This window comes from Piliocolobus tephrosceles, chromosome 1 (assembly GCF_002776525.5).
Source record: "Piliocolobus tephrosceles isolate RC106 chromosome 1, ASM277652v3, whole genome shotgun sequence".
In the NCBI taxonomy this organism is placed as follows: domain Eukaryota; kingdom Metazoa; phylum Chordata; class Mammalia; order Primates; family Cercopithecidae; genus Piliocolobus; species Piliocolobus tephrosceles.
In genome coordinates this window covers 1,694,238-1,716,351 of record NC_045434.1, presented here as the reverse complement: position 1 = coordinate 1,716,351, position 22,114 = coordinate 1,694,238, and the positions used below count along the sequence as shown (strand labels likewise).

The window sequence follows — 22,114 nt, the reverse complement described above, 5'->3', positions numbered from 1 at the left end:
GTGCCGTGGCTGGGGAGTATGTGGGGGGAACGTACCGTGGCTGGGGAGTATGTGGGGGGAACAGTGTTGTTGGGGGCATTGGTGTGTCCGAGTTAAATTTTCTTCTGCCGCGGTGAGAAGACAGTAGAAAGTGTCCAGAATTGGTTTTGCAGAAAAGAAAAACCAACGTTATTTTAAAATCTGGAGATGGCTACCAGGGCAAACAGTGAAAAGATTGAAGAAAGTAACTGGAGAATACCGGGAAAGGGGAAAGGAGGGGCGGGAGACTGGTGCTTTCCATTAAAGCCTTTCGGAACAATTTGAGGTTTGACAGCTTAATTGAAATATAATTCACATACCGTATAATTCACCAGCTTTCCATGCAATGGTTTTTAGTATACTCACAGAGCTGTGAAACGGTCAACAACCTAAATTTAGAATATTTTGTTTACTGACAAAAGAAAACTGTTACTCCCCTTTCTCTACCTTCTCCCCTCCCCTCCCCAAAACATCCAGCCCAAGGCAGCTGCCAATTTCTTTTCTATCTCTAGATTTTCTTATCCTGGAAATTTCCTTCAAATGGAATCATACAGTGTGTGGTCTTTTGTCTCTGGCTTCTTGTACTTAGAATGACACGTCCCAGGTTTGTCCACGTTGTCATCTGTTAGAATTTCATTCCTTTTTGACCGGGCGCGGTGGCTCAAGCCTGTAATCCCAGCACTTTGGGAGGCCAAGGCGGGTGGATCACGAGGTCAGGAGATCGAGACCATCCTGGCTAACACGGTGAAACCCCGTCTCTACTAAAAAAATATAAAAAATCAGCCAGGCGAGGTGGCGGCGCCTGTAGTCCCAGCTACTTGGGAGGCTGAAGCAGGAGAATGGCGGGAACCCGGGAGGTGGAGCTTGCAGTGAGCCCAGATCGTGCCACTGCACTCCAGCCTGGGCAACAGAGCAAGACTCCGTCTCAAAAAAAAAAAAAAAAAAAGAATTTCATTCCTTTTTAAGGCTGAATTGCCCGTTGTAAGGATAGACCACATTTTATTCAACTGTTCATCAGTGGATGGGCATTCGGCTGCTTCCTCTTCGTGGCTGTTATAAATATGCTGCCATGGAAAATTCATGTACGAGTTTTTGTGTGGGCTTGTTCTTTCTCTTGGCTATTTGAGGTTTTAAACTAGACTTGTATTCCTTTGAAAATATTTGGATTAAAAATTAGAGGCTGGGCGCAGTGGCTCATGTCTGTAATCCCAGAGCTTTAGGAGGACAAGGAGGAGGGATTGCTTGAGGTCAGGAGTTTGAGACCAGCCTGGGCAACATAGCAAGACCCCATCTCTACAAAATATATAAATCTAAATGAGTAAATATTAGAAAGGTACTGAAATGTTAGCGGTAGTTAGGTGATATTATAAATATAAAATTCTCTAACTTGAACATGTTACCATTAATATCAGAAAAATAAGATAAAAAATAATGCAGTATTGCGTTTTCGTAACACCAGCTTAAACGGTGCTACCATTTTAGGAAAGCAGAACCATGAACTATGCTTACAGGCATTTGTTGACATTCTCCTGTCATGTTTTAAAGCTAATTATTGTTAATGGTACACTCCATCTTGAAAGTATCACCACCGTTCGGTGAATCTAAAATTTGGTCTTGGATCTCATGTGCTAGAGCAAGTAAAAGGCTATGCTCTGTGTAAAAAAACAATTTGAAAACAAAGTAATATTCTTCAGCACTAAAAACACGTTGATTAAGACTAGAATAGAGCCACAGCCTTGGCAGAAGAGGGTGGCAAAGGCAGCCATAGACGTGAGTTGGCTAAGGTTTTGTTTTATAAACCAAATAATAATATCCAATAATAATCCCTGGTTAGTGTTAGCAATTAAGATGTCTGACTGTAGACTACTACACCAGAGTGACTTTCCTTGGATTTGCCTCCATATAACCAGAAAAATCCAACATCTTATTTAGCTGCAACATGATTTTGTAATCATATAAACATTTTGGTATGAAAAACAAACATTATCCTAAAAGAGAGATGCTGAGAACTTCCATTTGGGGAAGGAGTTTGGAATGAAAAAATACAATCCCTTAAAGAAGGGATTCGAGAATACGCACCTGGTGTTCTTGATTTCTCCCAAGAATACATACCTGGTGTTCTTGATTTCTCCCCTGGTTCTCGATTGCTTAAAAGAGCTCTTCACACACAGTTGGAATAATACCCTTGTTTGCACCAAATCCAATCATGGAATAGCTTTTCCCAGAGCCAGTTTGGCCATAGGCCAGGAGGGTTACGTTATAACCTTGCCAAGCACTGTCCAGGATTCCCCTGCCAAGGTCGTGGAAGACATCGCTCTGGAAAGACGACAGGTGGCATGTCCAGCACGGTCAGTGGCACGCAGGGTTGCTCTTCCCTTACTTCCTCAGTCCTCCTAAACCCCAATAAACATCCTGGCTTTCAAAAATCCCCCCTCAATTCATACCACACGACCTGCTTGAAATACAACCCAGATGCTGGCTTAGAACAGGTGGAGTGAAACTGAAAACAAAGGGATTTGTCGACTTGGAAAACACTGATCATTTACGTTCATGGATCACATCGGGTACATCCTGAACTAGCTAATGCCCGTGGGCCATGAAATTGCGGACTTTACAGCCTTGCCAAAACATGGGCCAGGTCTTTAAGCAATTAGATAAAAATGTCAAGGCACAGAGACCAGTCAAAGCATTTTCGACTACTTTATTCGTTAACTCAAACAATAACATCACAATATAGCCACACAAATTTCAGTCCTCTGCTGGTGAAGTCTCCTCTTTTTCTACTTTTTCCAGTGGTTCCGGAACACACACACACACACACACACACACACACACACACACATCCCCCTTTTTTAAGTTAAAAAAGAAATGTTTGTGCCCGGCCGGGTGCGGTGGCTCAAGCCTGTAATCCCAGCACTTTGGGAGGCCGAGGCGGGCGGATCATGAGGTCAGCAGATCGAGACCATCCTGGCTAACACGGTGAAACCCCGTCTCTACTAAAAATACAAAAAACTAGCCGGGTGAGGTAGTGGGCGCCTGTAGTCCCAGCTACTCCGGAGGCTGAGGCAGGAGAATGGTGTAAACCCGGGAGGCAGAGCTTGCAGTGAGCTGAGATCCAGCCACTGCACTCCAGCCTGGGCGACAGAGCCAGACTCCGTCTCAAAAAGAAATGTTTGTGCCCCCAGTTGCTGGAAGAGAGGGGATGTGGTCTGGCTCCTTTTACCATCTGGGCTGCGGCCATAGCCTGCAATAGTTCCCTTATTTGAGGCTGTTTCAAAGCGTGTATTTTTTCCTACTCTCTAATAGCAATGGTAAAGCACTAATCATTAGATATTCCGTTTATTACAATATATACATTTGTATAATTTCATGTTTCTGGGGAAAATGCACACACCAACGTAGTGTGATTTACCTGAGGACAATCGACAATAACCAACGTTCATGTAATATTTGAGAAAGGGATAAAAATTCTTCCACCAAAAGGGTTAGGGGAGCTCTAGACTTTAAAATGTGGAGTTTCACCAGCGGTTTCCCAGAACACTATGCCCATACTTTTACCAGAAAAATATATTTGTATAACAGATGTTGACTCTACCTTGGAAGCTGTGTGCTAAACCTAACACCTGCCTACCAAGTAAAAGTAACTAGTTTTGCTGTTTTTTCTCAGTGCTATGGGAGTTTTGGGTAAACGTTTTGTGTGTGTGCTTAATTTTTATGGATTGAAAACTTTAAACAAGTAATATGGGCCAGGTGCGGTGGCTCACGCCTATAATCCCAGCACTTTGGGAGGCCAAGGTGGTGGATCACCTGAGGTCAGGAGTTCGAAACCAGTCTGGCCGACATGGTGAAACCCCATCTCTGCTAACGTACAAAGTTAGCTGGGCGTGGTGGCGGGTGCCTGGAATCTCTGAGGCAGGAATCTCTGAGGCAGGAATCTCTGAGGCAGGAGACCCGGGAGGTGGAGGTTGCAGTGAGCTGAGATCGCACCACTGCACTCCAGCCTGAGCAACAGAGGGAGACTCTGTCTCAAAAAACAAAACAAAACAAACTCCAGGTGTTGGCAAGGCCACGCTTCCTCAGTAGCCTCTAGGGGAGAAGCCTCCCTTGCCTCTCCCTGGCTTCTGGTGGCTCCCGGCGGTCCTCAGGGCTCCTCCGACCGATGCTGCTTCGCTCCAGTTTGTGTCCATTGCGACGTGGTTCCCCGTGTCCGTGTGTCCACACTTCCTCCTCCTTATGAGGATTGGACTTAGGGCTCACTCGAATGCTGTATGGCCTCATCTGCCAAGACCCTGTTTGCACACAGGGTCCCATTCTGAAGTTCTAGATGGACGTGAATTTTGGGGGGTCACTGTTCAACCCATTACAGCACCTTTGTAGAGAATCAGTTGATGATATGTATGAGGGTCTATTTCTGGACACCGTATATTCTGTTCCATCGATCCATATGTCTACCTTTAAACCAATACCAGGCCGGGTGTGGTGGCTCATACCTGCACCCAGTACTTTGGGGGCTGAGGCAGATGGATCACCTGAGGTCAGGAGCTCGAGACCAGCCTGGCCAACATGGGGAAACCCCATGTCTACTAAAAATCCAAAAATTAGCCAGGCTACTCGGGAGGCTGAGGCAGGAGAATCGCTTGAACCCTCGAGGCTGAAGTTGCAGTGAGCCGAGATCATGCCACTGCACTCCAGCCTGGGGGACAAGAGGGAAACTCCCTCTCAAAAATTAATAAATAATAAATTTAAAAAACCAATACCACACTATCTAGATTACTGTAGCTTTGTGATGCGTTTACATTCGCCAACTTCATTCTCTTTCAAAATAATTTTGGCCATTCTGAGTCCTTTTTACAATTCCATGTAAATTATTGAAATGGTGTATCAGGCCGGGCGCAGTGGCTCACACCTGTAATCCCAGCACTTTGGGAGGCCAAGGCGGGCGGATCACGAGGTCAGGAGATCGAGACCACTGTGAAACCCCCTCTCTACTAAAAAAATACCAAAAAAAAAAAAACTAGCCAGGTGCGGTGACGGGCACCTGTAGTCCCAGCTACTCAGGAGGCTGAGGCAGGAGAATGGCGGGAACCCGGGAGGCGGAGCTTGCAGTGAGCTGAGATCCGGCCACTGCACTCCAGCCTGGGCGACAGAGCCAGACTCCGTCTCAAAAAAAAAATGGTGTATCAATTTCTACAAAAAATGCCTGCTGGGATTTTGATTGGGATTGCTTTGAATTTGTTGATCAATTTGGTTTCTGAATAATACTGGTTTCTTATTTATTTAAATCTTCCTTTCAGTAATGTTTTATAGTGTTCAATGTACAGTTTTTGCACATATTTGGCTAAATTTATCCTTAAAGTATTTCATGTTTTTGACACTATTGTTCATATTTTAAAATTTCATTTTCCAATCGTTCATCACTGTTGTAGTTTAGAGAAATACTATTCCTTTCTGTATATTGACTTTTCTAAATACACTTATTAACTGTAGTAGCTTTTTTGTTTTGTAGAGCACTGAGGATTTTTATTTTTTACTTTGTTTTTTGGAGATCAGGTCTCACTATGTGGCCCAAGCTGGAGTGCAGGTGCTAGCCACAGGTGCGATTATAGCCCACTGGAGTCTTGGACTCCTGGCCTCAGAAGTGATCCTTCTGCCTCAGCGGATGTTTTACAGAATGATGTCATCTGCAAAGAGTTTTACTTCTTTTTCTTTTTCTTTCTTGAGATGGAGTGTCCCTCTGTCGCCCAGGCTGGAGTGTGGTGACGTGATCTCAGCTCACTGCAACCTCTGCCTCCTGGGCTCAAGTGATTCTCTTGCCTCAGCCTCCTGAGTAGCTGGGATTACAGGCACCCACCACCAAGCCCAGCTAATTTTTTTTTTTTTTTTTTGTATTTTTAGTAGAGACAGGTTTTATCATGTTGGCCAGACTGGTCTTGAACTCCTGACCTCAGGTGATCCAACTGCCTCGGCCTCCCAACGTGCTGGGATTACAGGCGTGAGCCATCGTGCCCAGCCTTCTTTTTCTTTTCTTTTTTGAGACAGGGTCTCACTCTGTTGTCCAGGCTGAAGTGCAGTGGTGTGATCTCAGATCACTGCAGACTCTGCTTTCCCAGGTCAAGCGATTCTCCTGCCTCAGCCTCCTGAGTAGCTGGGATTACAGGCGCATGCCACCATGCCCAGGTAATGTTTGTATTTTTTGGGGTTTCACCATGTTGGCCAGGCTGGTCTCGAACTCCTGACCTCAAGTGATCCTCCTGCCTTGGCCTCCCAAAGTGTTGGGATAACAGGCGTGAGCCACCTGCCCAGCCTACTTCTTCTTTTCAATCGGCATAGTTTTTATTTCCTACCAATGGTCTTTGCCCTGGCTAGAACTTGTAGTGAATGCTGTATAGCAGTGATGGAAACAGACACCCTTGGCTTGCCTGCCATCCTCTGAGAACACCTGTTTCACCATCAAACATGATGGAAGCTGCTTTCCAGGCAAGTTCTATTTCTAGGAAACTGCCTCTCATTTCAAGTTTGTTGAGAATTTTGATTGAGGCTTAAATGTTGTCATTCTTTTTACAGTTGATCATATTTTTTCTCCTATATTCTATTCTATATCATGAACTTTAAATGTGAAAACAATTCTACATTCCTAGGAAAGCGCCTGCTTGATAGTGATTGGGCTTGATTGACAGTGATAGTAATACATTAAGGCTCACCTAACAGATGATTTGATTGTGTTTGCTGAAACTTTGATAATTTTTGTGTCTGTGTTCATGAAAGATAATGGTCTGTAGTGTTTTTGTAATATCTTTGGCTGCTCTTGTTGTGATACTGGCTTCATAAAATGAAATGGGAAGTGTTTACTATGATCTACATTTTTAAAAAATTTCTTTCTTTGGTAGAATTCACCAGCAAAGATATCTAGGACTGGAGTTTCTTTGTGAGGTTTTTCGTTACAAATTCAGTTTATTTAATAGATACAGGACTACTTGAGTCATCTATTTCTTTGCATGAACTTCAGTAGTTTGTGTTCATTTGTTGTTGAATGTATGTTGAATGTATTGGCATTAAGTTGTTCATAATATTTTTAATCATTCTTTTTAAAAAAGGGAGATGGGATCTTGCTGTGTTGCCCAGGCTGGTCTCAAGCTCCTGGCCTCAAGCAATCTCCAGTCTCGGCCTCCCAAAATGCTGGGATTACAGCTGTGACCCACCTGGGCTCCTTATTCTTTTAATGTCCCTAGGATCATTTATGCTCTTGGTATTTGGCTTGTCAATTTTTTTGTTGTTTTCCAAGACCCAGTTTTAGGTTTCAGTGTTTTTTCTCTATTTTACTGTTTTTAATTTCATTAATTATCACTTTATCTTTTTTCTTCTTCTGCTTGTTTTATGTTTAATTTGCTGTCTTTTAAAATTCTTAATTGGGAGATTACAATGCCAATTTGAGATGATTATTCTCTAATGTAAGCTTGACTGCTAGAAAACCTCCTCTTAGCTCCATTTGGATGCATCCCACATATGAAAATATATGTGTGTATGTGTATACATGTATATTTATATGTGTGTATTTGTATATGTATATGTACAAATTTGTATATGTATATGTGTGTATGTCTTGTATGTGTCTGTGTGTATACATGTATGTGTATGTGTGTATAGGTGTGAATGTGTGCATATGTATTGTGTATGTATATGTGTATATGTATGTGTGTATTTGTGTATATGTATATGTGTGTGTATGTATATGTGTGTATATGTGTGTATATCTGTGTATCTGTGTGTATCTGTGTGTATGTGCGTGTATATGTGTGTGTATACGTATGTGTGTGTATATGTGTGTGTATCTGTGTGTGTGTATATTTGTCTATCCTGACTGGATACTCCATGCTTGTTCCACACATTTGACAGGTGTCTTGAGTTGACTTTTTTTTGTCTTTTAAAGATTTTTTTAAACTTATTTTTTATTATTATTTTTCTAATACTGTTTCTCTGGCCTCTTCCTTGTCAGTAGTGTTTTGATTTTCATTCAGTTAAAAAAAATGTTTTCTAATTTCCCTAGTGGTTTTTTCTTTAACCAATGGATTATTTAGAAGTCTGTTATTTTCCAAATGCCTGTGAATTTCCCAAATATTTTTCTTCCTAGTTTAACTCCACTGTGGTCAGAAAACATACTTCATATGATTTCAGTCTTTTTTTTTTTTTTTTTTTTGAGACAGGATCTCACTCTTATTGCCCAGTCTGGAGTGCAGTGGTGCAGTCACAGCTCACTGCAGCCTTGAATTTCCGGGCTCGAGCGATCCTCCCACCTCAGCTTCCAAAGTAGCTGGGATGACAGGTGCACACCCCACCATTGTGCACCACCACGCCCCGCTAATTGTTTGTATTTTTAGCAGAGACGGTTTTTCGTCATGTTATCCAGGCTGGTCTCCAACTCCTGGGCTCAGGTGATCCACCTGTCTTGGCCTCCCGAGGTGCTAGGATTATAGGCACACACCACCACACCCAGCCAATTTCAGTCCTCTTACCCTTACATTTATTGAGACTAGTTTTATGATCTGAAATACTGTCTATCATGGGGCATGTTCTGTGTGTACTTAAAAAGAATATGTGTGCTGTGGTTGGGTGGGAAGTGGTTGACATGTTTTATGATATAATTGTCAATTAGGTTGATATTATTCTGTTGTTCTGTAATATTACAGAGTTTTGTTTGTCAATTACTGAGATAAGAGTGTTGAAATCACTAAATACAGTTGTAGATTTGTCTATTTTTCTATTTCTGTTTTGGCTTTGTGTACTTTAAAGCTCAGTTATTAGATACATACCCATTCGGGTTGACTATGTCGCCTTCATGAATTATTTCCTCATTATGAAATATTTCTTGTTCTGAAGTCGATGCAATGTGATGTAAATATATCCTCTAGTTTTTTTTTCTTAGTGTTTGCATGCTCTTTTTTTATATGTAAACCAGGTTTTTAAAACATGCTGTGATACAGAAGCACTTAAACCACCCCCCCCACCCACTCATACATTTTGAAGACAGAGTTGGATCCTGCTTTTTCTATCTCATCTGATGATCTTTGCTTTTTAATTGGTAATGTTTAGACTATTTATATTTTTTAATCATTGATATAAATTATTGGCATTAAATCTACTATCTTGCTGTTTGTATTCTACTTATCCCATCTCCTCTGTTTCTAAATCCCAAACATGGCAGGGTAAGAGCGGCACAGAATGTTTTACAGTCTGTTTCCCTGCACTTGACTCATTAGTTAGTTGTACTTGTTTTATTTATTTATTTCGTACTGATTGCTCTAGGGCACCAGTTCTCACAATGCATTCCAGTGTCTGTGAGATCTTTTCAGGGTGTTTGTAAAGTGACACTTCCTTTTGTGATCGGACTAATGTTTGCTTTTTTCATTCTCATCCTCTCATGAGTGTAGAGTGGAGTAACGTGCGCAGTGGGGTTTGCCAGAGGCTCTATAACGTGATTTTAGAGGAGATTCCAGGCAGGGCAGAGAATCAAGCTGTTTCATGGAGTCAAACATTACAGAGATTTCAAAACATGGAAAACAGTGCCATTCTCTTCAGTGTTGGCTTGAGTATTATTTTTTGGCCTGGCGTGGTGTTTCACACTTAAGATCCCAGCACTTTGGGAGGCAGAGGCAGAAGGATCATTTGAGCTTAGGAGTTCAAGTTCAAGACCAGGCTCGGCAACAGAGCAAGAACCCATCTCTAAATAAAAATAAAAATAGATCGGGTGCGGTGGCTCACGCCTGTAATCCCAGCTCTTTTGGGGGCTGAGGTGGGCAGATGACTTGAGGTCAGGAGCTCGAGACCAGCCCAGCCAACATGGTGAAATCCTGTCTCTACTAAAAATACAAAAATTAGCCGAGTGTGGTGGCACACGCCTGTAATTCTAGCTACTTGGGAGGCTGAGGCAGGAGAATCGCTTGAACCCGGGAGGTAGAGGTTGCAGTGAGCCAAGATTGTGCCTCTGCACTCTAGCCTGGGTGACAGAGTGAGAGTCCATCTCAAAATAAATAAATAATAAAAAAAGAAATTTACTTTTCACAAAAATATTTTTATATTATGTATGTTTACTAGTGATGGATTTTTAATGTTTTTATTAACTGATGTTAATAAAACATCACCCTGTGTTTGTAATAAACAAACCCTGGGCTCTAGGGCTACAATAGATTTCTTCAAAATATTTTATTTTCAAATATTATATTACTTCCTATATAATGCAAAATCTTAAAATGATATACTTCTGGCACCTGTCTCCTTTTTCTCGTGTTGTCATATTTTATTTCTGTATTTGTTTTGAATCCCAACAGAATTTATTTTTCTTGCTTTGACAATCAATGCTCTTTCTGAAAGATTCAAAATTAGAAAAAAAAATTTCTTGGGCACAGTGTTCTAGGTTGAGAATTTATATTCTTTTTTTTTGAGGTGGAGTCTCATTCTGTCACCCAGGCTAGAGTGCAGTGGTGCGATCTTGGCTCACCGCAACCTCCATCTCCTGGATTCAAGCAACTCTCCTGCCTCAGCCTCCCTAGTAGCTGTGATGACAGGCATGTGCCACCATGCCCAACTAGTTTTGTTTTGTATTCTTTGGAGAGATGGGGCTTCACCACGTTGGCCAGGCTGGTCTTGAACTCCTGACTTCAAATGATCTACCCGCCTCGGCCTCTCAAAGTGCTGGGATTACAGGCATGAACCACTGCTCCTACCCAAGCTTGAGAACTGCTTTCAACTCTTAAGTCTCTCCCTTGTGTTCTAGCTCACAAAGTTCTGACAGTGTATCTGCTGCCATTCTTGTTGTTCCTCCATCTTTTCTCACTTGTTTCTAAGATTTTATCACTGGATTATAGCAACTTAATTAAAATGGGGCTTACTGTGATTTTCCTTATGTTTATTCTACTTAGGACTCATTGCTCTTCTTAGACCTGTGGGTTTATAGTTTCCATCAAATTTGGGAAAATTTCAGCCATCAATTCCTTAAGTATTTCTTGCACACACCCCCCCCCCCCCCCCAACCATTTCTTCCGAGACTCCGGTGATGTGTAGAGTTTTAGATTGTCCCACAGGTCACTGAGGCTGTGTTCATTTCCTCCCCAAACTGTTCCTGACTGTTTCTCCTTGTCTATCAAAACTCAGCCTAAACATCGTAGCCTTTAGTAAACCATTCATCAAATATCCTGTCTAGGTAAACGACCGCCTCCCCTTCGTACCCCCTTGTATCCCATACATCTGATCACGGAACCTGTAACATGTGAGTGCACTGTTTGTGCCTCTTCCCAAACCAAATTGTGAGCAACTTCAAGGCAGGACAGTGCACGGCACATGATAAATGCTCAATAAAACAGAAGTTCTCAGATGCTAAGCGCCTCATACAGTTTGCTTATTTTGCTTATCATATCATGCTGTTTTCGAGGTATGTCAGTACGTTGGCAAATGAACTGATTTGAGTATCTAAAAATTACTTAGGCAATAGCTGTATTTTTGGACCTCATGTTCAGCATAGAAAAGGAGTAAATTTAAAGTCAAATTCTCATATGGAAGCATATATTTATGCTTGCATAAAATTATTGTACTTTCACACTGTGAACACATCATCAAAAATAAAACAACAAAAAACTGACAGTGAAGCTGTGTTTCAAAGCAACTTACCTGGCCTGCAAATTTACTACTAGGATCAGCTGAAATAAGGACACCATCTTTATCCTTTTGAAATCCATCGTGAGACCAATATGCCAGGTCAAAAGTAAATGTCTTCACATGCTCTGGATTCTTAGGGTCCTGTATAGTGGTGGTGGTTCTGGAATGCATGGAAATCACACATTTGCTCCCAGAATTCTCTCTCTACAGTCAAATTACAGATTCAGAGTCAATCATTCCAGTTTCTCTTTGTTATCCAAGTTCATTGTTTTGCAAGTCTTCATACCTACTAAGAAATTAAGCCAGAAACTTACGCTCCCCTCAGTTTGTTCTCTGTGTTATTTCTTTTTTTTTTTTTTTTTTTTTGAGGTGGAGTCTCGCTCTGTCGCCCGGACTGGAGTGCAGTGGCCGGATCTCAGCTCACTGCAAGCTCCGCCTCCCGGGTTTAAGCCATTCTCCTGCCTCAGCCTCTGGAGTAGCTGGGACTACAGGCGCCCACCACCTCGCCCGGCTAGTTTTTTTGTATTTTTTAGTAGAGACGGGGTTTCACCGTGTTAGCCAGGATGGTCTCGATCTCCTGACCTCGTGATCCGCCCGTCTCGGCCTCCCAAAGTGCTGGGATTACAGGCTTGAGCCACCGCGCCCGGCCTTCTCTGTGTTATTTCTAGCAGTTGTTATGATGAGCAGCTGTTCCTGGACTCCCTCGGAATTTTTGAAAGGCTGTCTCTAGTTATGCTAACTTTCTGAGAAGAGCTGGCTCTCTAACACCCAACTATACTAATAACGATAACTACAGTAGTGGAGACTGACTTCCTGCATAACTGGTGAACTCCTCAGTCAAACGAGTGAAAACTTATCAATTAAAACATGAAAAAAAATACCTTTTAAAACCTCTAGAAATGGTCTTAAGGACAAACAGCACGTGAAGAAACATCTATTCATGGCCAGGTGTGGCTCACACTTGTAATCCCAGCACTTGGGGAGGCTGAGGCAGGCGGATGACTTGAGGTCAGGAGTTCGAGACCAGACTGGCCAACATGGTGAAACCCATCTCTACTAAAAATACAAAAATTATCTGGGTGTGGTGGCACACGCCTCTAATCCCAGCTACTCAGGAGGCTGTGGCATAAGAATCGCTTGAACTTGGGAGGTGGAGGCTGTAGCGAGCTGAGATTGCACCATGGCACTCCAGCCTGGGTGACAGAGTGAGATTCTGTCTCAAAAAGAAAAAAAAAAAAAAAGCATCTATTCAAGAAAATGTACTAAAATTTGGTAAGAAAAGAGTTTGTGGTGTTTTAAGCAAGATCATTCCTTTCCTTTCCCTTGCCAGCTCAGGAAGGCGGAGAGTCCACTCCAGACGTCTAGAGCCAGTAACAAAGGGTTCTGTCTCTGCTCCAGATCCCACCTGGAGGACTTTCTTCCCAGGAAGATCGAGATATTAGCATTTCTCATTCTGCCTCTCTCTACCTGTTCGTGAGGCCAAGTGTCAGGTTAACTGGGGGTCTCCCTTTCACACCCAGCTCCCACGCGAGGAATGGAGGCTGTATTTGGTTGCAGCATGCTGAGCTTCCTGGAGTACTGACAACTTCTGCCCTGGGTCCTGAGATGGTTGAACAGCAGCGGAGACAGGCTGAGAGGACCTCAGGCTAGGACCCCCCTCCACGGAGTCCTCTGCTCCTAGAGCAGGCGTGTCATCTGAAGAGCAGTTGACCATTGTTCACACATCCGGTTCCAGAGCCCTGGCTTAGAGATTTTGCCTGAGGCGATAATTAGGCCGTACAGCCCCTGGTGCCTAACATCTCTTCCTAAGGAACTGGCTTCATGTGTAACAGACTGGGGACGTTCAAGCCTAAGGACGCCTTGGGGAGTGGTGGAGGTTGGGATGAAAGACAGCAGAGAAGAGAGTCACAGACAAGTGGAAGTGTCCGCCCGCTAACTGGCAGGGACAAGCTGGAGAATAAGATAGTTGGAAGGTCAAAAGGATCAAACGCTGGTTTTAGAAACTATTCCCTTCCAAGGAAGCAGAATTTGATGGGATTCATTTGTAAAGCAATTTATACCCCAGGACGTTGTTGAAAACAATAACCAGCCAGCAAAGAGTGAAGCTTAACAGCTGGGCCCGCCGGGCGGGGGCTCAGCCTGTAATCCCAGGACTGTGGGAGGCCGAGGTGGGCGGATCACGAGGTCAGGAGATCGAGACCATCCTGGCTAACACGGTGAAACCCCGTCTCTACTAAAAATACAAAAACAAAAAAACTAGCCGGGCGAGGTGGCGGCGCCTGTAGTCCCAGCTACTCGGGAGGCTGAGGCAGGAGAATGGCGGGAACCCGGGAGGCGGAGCTTGCAGTGAGCTGAGATCCGGCCACTGCACTCCAGCCCGGGCGACAGAGCAAGACTCCGTCTCAAAAAAAAAAAAAACAATTACAAACCATTATCTCTTATGAATATGCATGCAAAAATCCTCAACAAAATACTATGAAACTAAATCCAGCAACATATACAAAGAATTGCATACCATGACCAAATTGAATTTATCCTAGGGCTTCAAAGTTGGTTGAACAATGGAAATTACTGTATTAATTGTATTTAAAATTTTCTCTGTATGTATGAAAAAAATACATACATATATATAGAAGCTTTGAGACATTTATTTACTTCCCCACATTACCAGTCATTATTATGTCATGATTGTGAGTCGCTACGTCTTATATCTCCTCAGGAAAACGTAGCACTATTCACTGTGGCATCCTATGGAAATCTATACTTCATGATGGTTTGATGTCCTGCAGCTCTCCAGGGCTATCAGATTCCAGGATATAGCAAACAACTTGCCTTTCATGTGCAACCCAACCAATCAAGGCCCACATCCCCAACTAACTCCTCTGTCTGACTCCTATACGCCAATCAAAGCCCACAACCCAACTAACTCCTCTGTCTGACTCCTATACGCCAATCAAGGCCCACATCCCAACTACCTCCTCTGTCTGACTCCTATACTCCAATCAAAACCCACATCCCCAACTAACTCCTCTGTCTAACTCCTATACGCCAATCAAGGCCCACATCCCCAACTACCGCCTCTATCTAACTCCTATAGACCAATCAAGGTCCACATCCCCAACTAACTCCTCTATCTAACTCCTATACACCCACATCCCCAACTATCTCCTCTGTCTAACTCCTATACACCAATCAAGGCCCACATCCCCAGCTACCGCCTCTGTCTAACTCCTATACGCCAATCAAAACCCACATCCCCAACTACCGCCTCTATCTAACTCCTATACGCCAATCAAGGCCCACATCCCCAACTACCGCCTCTGTCTAACTCCTATACACCAAGCCAGTACTTTCCCTGCTTTAAATCACCCCCAAGGCCAGGTACTAAACAACTAAAGACCACTCTTACAGGTCAGAGCCTACCAAAATTATTCATACTATCCAATCCTAAACTTGTCAAACTTGTCTCCTCTGCCTTGCCCATTCCTTCCTGCAGAAACTACAGCGAACGCTCTAAGTCCTGCTCTCTCCTTTCTTCTGCCTGTTCCTGGTACTTCCCCGTGTGGCTCTGCCTCCCTTTAACTCTAAGGCAGTTCCATAGAGTTAATTTTTATGGGTACCCACAAAAATAAAAAAAATAAGGCCGGGTGCGCGGGCTCATGCCTGTAATCCTAACACTTTGGGAGGCCAAGGCAGGCAGATCACGAGGTCAGGAGATCGAGACCAACCTGGCTAACATGGTGAAACTCCGTCTCTACTAAAAATACAAAAAATTAGCCAGGCGTGGTGGTGGGCGCCTGTAGTCCCAGCTACTCAGGAGGCTGAGGCAGGAGAATCGCTTGAACCCGGGAGGCGGAGGTTGCAGTGAGCTGAGATTACGCCACAGCACTCTAGCCTAGGTAACAAGTGAAAAACTGTCTCAAAAATAAATAAATAAAAAATAGAAGAATAGGAATATATTTAATGAAAGAAGTACAAACCATACTCTGAAAGCTGTATGACTTTTTTTCTTTTCTTTTTTTTTTTTTTTTGTGAGACAATCTTGCTCTGCTGCCCAGGCTGGAGTGCAGTGGCTCAATCTCTGCTCGCTGCCAGCTCCGCCTCCCGGGTTCACGCCATTCTCCTGCCTCAGCCTCCCGAGTAGCTGGGTCTAAAGGCGCCGCCACCACGCCCGGCTAATTTTTTGTATTTTTAGTAGAGACGGAGTTTCACCATGTTAGCCAGGATGCTCTCGATCTCCTGACCTCGTGATTCGCCCGCCTCGGCCTCCCAAAATGCTGGGATGACAGGCTGAAGCCATCGCGCCTGGCCAGCTATATGACTTTATTGAAAGAAACTAGGAAACCAAAGACTGGAAAAACATCCTATGTTCATGGATCAGAAGACTTAAGGTTATTTGGAAGGCAGTATTCACAGATCCAATGCAATCCGTATGAGAACCCACTTGACTTCTTTGTAGAAAATGCTGAGCTAATTTTTTTTTTTCCCTCTGGAGACGGAGTCTCACTGTCACCCAGGCTAGAGTGCAATGGCACAGTCTCAGCTCACTGCAACCTCTGCCTCCTGGGTTCAGGCAATTCTCCTGCCCCAGGCTCCTGAGTAGCTGGGATTACAGGCGCCCCCCATCATGCCTGGCTAATTTTTCTATTTTTCTTAGAGATGGGGTTTCACCATGTTGATCAGGCTGGTCTCGAACTCCTCACCTCAGGCGATCCACCCATCTTGGCCTCCCAAAATGTTGGGATTACAGGTGTGAGCCACCATGCCTGGCCATGATGAGCTGCTTCTAAAATTCATACGGATTGCAAAGGTCCCATAGTAGCTAAAACAATCTTGAAAATGAAGAAAAAAGTAGAATTCACACTCCCTGATTTCACAACTTAATACCAACCAACAGTAATGAAGGCAGTGTGGTACTGACAAGGACAGACATACAAATTAATAGAATTGAGTCCAAAAATAAACCCTGACATCTATGGTCAGCTGATTTTCAACAAGGCTGCTAGAACCATCCAATGGGGAAAAGAAGAGCCTTTTTAAGAAATGATACTGGGAGAATTGGATAGCTATGTGAGAATGAAATTGGCTGGATGCAGTGGCTCATGCCTGTAATCTCAACTCTTTGGGAGGTTGAGGTAGGGGGATAACTTGAGGCTAGGAGTTTGAGACCAGCCTGGCAACACAGTGAGACCCTATCTCTATTTAAAAAAAAAAAAAAGGTTGGGCATAGTGGCACATACCTATAGCCCTAGCTATTTTGGAGGCTGAAGTACGGGGAGTGCCTGAGCCTGGGATTTGAGGTAACAGTGAGCTGTGATCACACCACGGCCCTCCAGCCTGGTGACAGAGTGAGACTGCCTCTTAAAAAAAAAAAAAAAAAAAAAAAAATTGAACTCTTACTATATACAAAATTATCTCGAATTAAAAGCATAAATGTAAGAGCTAAAACTATAAAAGCCTTAGAACAGGAATAAATCTTCATGGCCTTGGATTGGACAAAGCATTCTTAGATATGCCATCTAAAGCGAAGCAATACAATTGCCAACATTTAAAATGTTTCTGCTTCAAAGAACACCGATAATATGAAAAATACAATCCATGGAATGGGAGGAAAACTTTCAAATCATGTATCTGATAAGGATTCATATTCATAATCTATAAAGATCGGCTCAATAACAAAGACAATCCAGTTTAAAAAATGAGCAAAGAATCTGAATTGATACTTCTCCAGGAAGATATACAAATAAATACCCCTAAAAACATGCTTGATTTCATTAGTCACTAGAGAAATGGAAATCATAGCCACGACATGCCACTTCGCCTCAGCTAGGATGACTGTAATTGGAAAGTCGGGTAACAGTTGCTGGCAGGGATGTGAACAGTTTGGAGCCCTTGTGTACTGCTGTTGGGAATGTAAGTTGGTGCAGCTGCTTTAGAGGACAATCTGGGAAAATCTCAAATGATTAAACATAGTTACCGTATGACTCTGCAATGCAATGCTTAGGTATAGAACCAACAGAAATGAAAGCATGCCCACACAAATGTGTGTACCAGTCATTAATAGGCAAAAGGCAGAACCAACTGAAGTGTCCTGCTGATGAACAAAACCGTGTGTATCCACAAAATAGAATCCTGAATATGCACCAGCCATAGAGAATGACATTTTGATATAGGTTGCAACATGGGTGGACCTTGAAATCACGCTGTGTGAAAGTCAGTCACAAAAGACTGTATATGATTCCACTCATAGGAAACACCCAGGAAGGGAGATCTGCAGGGGGCATTAGTGGTTGCTTAGGGACGGGAAATAGGATAACCAAAAGGTACAGAAATTCTTAGGTGAGGAAATGTTCTGAGATTGACTGTGGTGATGGCTGCACATATCTGAACATATTTAAAACCATTGAATTGTATACTTCGAATTGTATTACCTCCAAGTTAAGAGATGATGGTGAAAAACGTAGCAGCTGAAAAAGTTGTCAGGCACTGTGCTCTGTGATATACGTATTTCCTGTTACTTACGATAGCAATCTTGGGAAGTGTCAAGAGCCCATTTTACAGATAAACTGAGGCCCAGAGAATATACTGAGAATATATTGCCTTTTTCTTTTTTTGAAACAGAGTCGCACTCTGTCGCCCAGGCTGGAGTGCAGTGGTGTGATCTTGGTTCACTGCAGCCTCTGCCTCCCGGATTAAAGCAATGCTCGTGTCTCAGCCTCCCAAGTAGCTGGGACTACAAGTGTGCGTGACCATACCCGGCTAATTTTTGTATTTTTGGTAGAGACGGGGTTTCACCATGTTGGCCAGGCTGGTCTTAAACTCGGCCTCCCAAAGTGCTGGGATTACAGGTGAGCCACTGTACCCAGCAATATATTGCTTCTTATAATGAAAGTGCCATAAAGTAGGTTCTCTGATCCCACAATGAACATAAGCATTAGATATGGAGTTAGAAAATTAGGCCATGTCCAGGTCATCTAGGCCTCGTAAACTGTAAAACTTTATTTTCAATAAACTGAAAGGTTTTGAGCAGAGAGCTCCATGATACTAGTATTTTTCTCTTACTGCTAGGTAAAGAATGGATCGGGGGTGGCAAGTTCACGTAGGAGGTATTGCAGTTGTCTAGGCAGGATGATCTCTTGTCTACAGTAGTCCCCCCTTGTCTGCAGTTTCACTTTCTGTGGTTTGTTACCAGCAACCAGAATCTGAAAATATGAAATGGAAAATTCCAGAAATACCTTGTATGTTTTAAATTGTGCCACCAGTCTAAGAAGTGTGTGAAAATCTCATGCCATTCCACTGTCCTGCCTGGACGTGAATCATCCTTGTCTAGCGTATCCACGTAGAGTCGCTTAGTAACCCTCTTGGTTACCAGATGAGTGTGGTGGCACTGCAGTGCTTATGCCCCTGTTACTTTATCATGGCCCCAAAGTACAAGAGTCTGGGACTAATTCATACACTATCATAGGTATGTATGTACACGAAAAAAATGTAGGGTATATATAGGGTTAGGTTCTACCTGTGGTTTCAGGAGTCCACTGGGGGCCTTAGAACACAGCCCGTGGATAGAGCAAGCACTGTACCTGCGAGCTATCTCCCGAATCCATCCTCGGCACTCCCTGCTGAGACCATTCTAGTCCAAGCTAGTCAACTTTGGTGGTAAACTTGAATAAAATGCAATCTTTTTGTAAAGGGAACCTAAAGGTTCTGTAAATACATGACCGTTTTAGTGCCTAATCCTACAAATCCTTATTTGCTGTTTAAAACTTGCAGTTACTCATCCTGGCAATATTAGAGGTCAGTGAAAATGACAGCAGGAATAACCACTTGCGTCGTTGCTGAAGGTCTGCTTGGGCCAAAGCAGTTAACATACTGGTCACAAATTCATTCTTTGGTATTTTTTGATCAGTTGCCTTAGAAACGATGCTACTTTCGAAGCCTTAAATAGCAGCTACACCTATCTAGTTATACACATACCTGGTTATATAATTACACAGCTGTGCCCAGCTGCTGAACTATTCTCTACAATACAGATGAATGCAGAGGCACAGGACAGACAGAACTGATTCCAACTGAAGATGTACAGAGTAATACTGATAATGGTAAAAGCAGGAAGATCTCATATAAGGTCATTCCATGGTAGCCTATTCAGGACCAGGCCTTTACATATTGTTTTGTCGAGCAAGTCTTTATCGACATTTTACTAAGCCTTTATAGTCCTCTCAAATGCTTCTATCTACATCTAGGAAGCCTTCAGTATCTATCCAGGCAGAATTAACTATACCTGATCTGAGTCTACTGTTTACCTTACTACGATACTAAATACCTTAGTCTGACCAGTGCTGTTATCATCCGACACATAGTTGCTACAAGGTCCGACAATATCATTCATGTGCTATCCTAAAATGCTGTAGCAACACATTTTAGTGAGCAGTATTTTTATTCAAGCTATATAAAGACATTTATACATAAGTCCATACCTTCATTTAAAATATATATAAAGTTCATTTAGAACAGGCAATTTGTTTGCTTATGATCTACATTCACAGAGGGGGAAAATGTACATTTATTAAAAACAGGTACCACACATCTATATTCACCAAATTGCGTTGATTTAAAAAAGCATTAACTTGACAAACATTTCATCCATGTTTATTGTGCTACTTGCGCAAAGGAGTAAAACTGAATTATGTTTAGATCTTTAAATTATTCATTTAACAAGTTCATTTAAATAAGTTCAATATTCCATAAATGACAAGCAGCTTAAATACAAGTTTGGTAACTATCATTAAAAAAGTAATAAAATCAAAGTCAGTGAAATTTTCAACAAGGCAGCGTAACATCCATCACTAACCTGACTAAAAGGCCGCACTCGCACTGCTGCTTTCACACTGTCGATACTTGGTGTAGGCATTTTCATCAGTTTCTCATTATCCATATTATTTGGTAGAAAAATAAATGCAGAAAGTACACTGTTTATGCTTCACATTATTAAAACATTAAAAGCTTAGCCCACAACAGCAGTTCGTTTCTAGGTGATCAATTATTAATAATCCATTCATTACACACTATCAACTACCTGTTATAAATTATTTTACAACACTTATTTATTGATGAATGTTAGAGCCTACATCAAGTATCATTGCTTAATTGCACACAGTTGTACTGTAGAGAACAGGGCGTGTGTTGCTTTTTTCCTTTTCTACATCTACTCACTCTCTCCCAACCTTAATAATCTGTGCCTGAGGTTCTGTGAGAATTTGCCAGTTTTAAAACCTGAATATTAAGGGATTTCTGTGGTTCGGTAGCAAGCTCCTTCACAGCAATATGATAAAAATTTGTTCAGACATCTCATCCTATCAATATTAGGCACATACAAGACGCACTCAATATCCATAAACAGGTTTATTTTACATTTCCCTTTGAAACCCTTTGATAAGGTTGCAAGTGAGCAGTGAACCGGTCAAATCTAACCTGGATTAGTCTTTGACTAATTAAGACTTTAAAGAGTCTGTAAGCTTGCTGAATAAGAGATGCCAACATTATAGTTAACCAATACTTGGATTATTCATTTGAGGTAGATTACACAAAATTTATGAAACTACAAAGATGGCAAAATTACATGCCCATAATTCAATTTTAACATAGTAACAGCCAAAAGCAAAAAAAAATTTTATGATTAGAAATCTGAATCACAGAATCAAAGTGCATAAATTATAAAATAGTAACTGTAAAAAGAAATATCAATAGTTCAATCATCCCCATTTTAAGACTGGTCTAATATTTTCATTATAGAGAAAACGAGACCAATGAGCATATAAAACTATCCAAACAGATACCCCTCCCTTTCAAAAACCAACAGACACAAACGACTGTGAAGTATACATTTTATTTAACATTCCATTAAGAAGCCATATTTACATATTATATAAATGTATGAAGTCTTAATATAAAATAGAAAAATTGCCTGGACTGAAACAATCACTCCATATGGAGTTACTTACTTATTGAAGACCTTCTGTTTACATAAAAATTTACAATAATTTATATAAATTATTTTCTTCCAAACTAGGTATTTAATAATCCACACTATTCTGATGACTTTACAAATAGGTGTACATTAAAAACTTCCCAAGAAATTATAGCATTTTTCTGCGTAAAATTTGCTTTGGATACGAAGACAGTTTCTTTCTGCTCCTTCCACGACCTGTTCCTGTCACTTCTGTAGTTTTTCTCGGTTTGCTCTTGACTCCGTCAACTGGGCTAGCCAAGGGGGAAATCAGCCGAATTTCTATGGGAGGAGGTGACCAAGCACTTTCTTTTTCTGTGTTTCTGGAAAAAAAAAAAGATATGATCAAGTAAGAATAAACACATTATGCTGTAAAATAAAATTGGCTTCCCAACATGTTGAGAGAAACCTTAGGGACTGCTTAGTGCGTTCATTTTATAAAAG

At 42.1% G+C, this 22,114-nt stretch overlaps 2 protein-coding genes across 3 annotated transcripts in view; both read right to left on the bottom strand.

The window, feature by feature from the left end:
* LOC111545199 (kinesin-like protein KIF28P) overlaps nucleotides 1-20,603 on the bottom strand; it is an 81,060-nt gene extending 60,457 nt beyond the window's left edge. Inside the window, 3 exon segments of the mRNA XM_023216129.3 lie at nucleotides 2,131-2,334; nucleotides 11,677-11,868; nucleotides 20,516-20,603. Coding sequence (XP_023071897.2) covers nucleotides 2,131-2,334; nucleotides 11,677-11,868; nucleotides 20,516-20,599 — 480 coding nt within the window. The 5' untranslated portion in view covers nucleotides 20,600-20,603.
* Nucleotides 20,089-22,114, bottom strand: part of AHCTF1 (AT-hook containing transcription factor 1) — a 97,774-nt gene continuing 95,748 nt past the window's right edge. The window contains exon 36 of one of the 2 annotated variants that reach the window (XM_023216128.3): nucleotides 20,089-21,993. In XM_023216128.3, the coding sequence (XP_023071896.2) occupies nucleotides 21,953-21,993 (41 nt within the window). In that variant the 3' untranslated portion in view covers nucleotides 20,089-21,952. The remainder of the gene's footprint in view (nucleotides 21,994-22,114) is intronic. The other variant, XM_023216126.3, reaches the window with a different exon arrangement.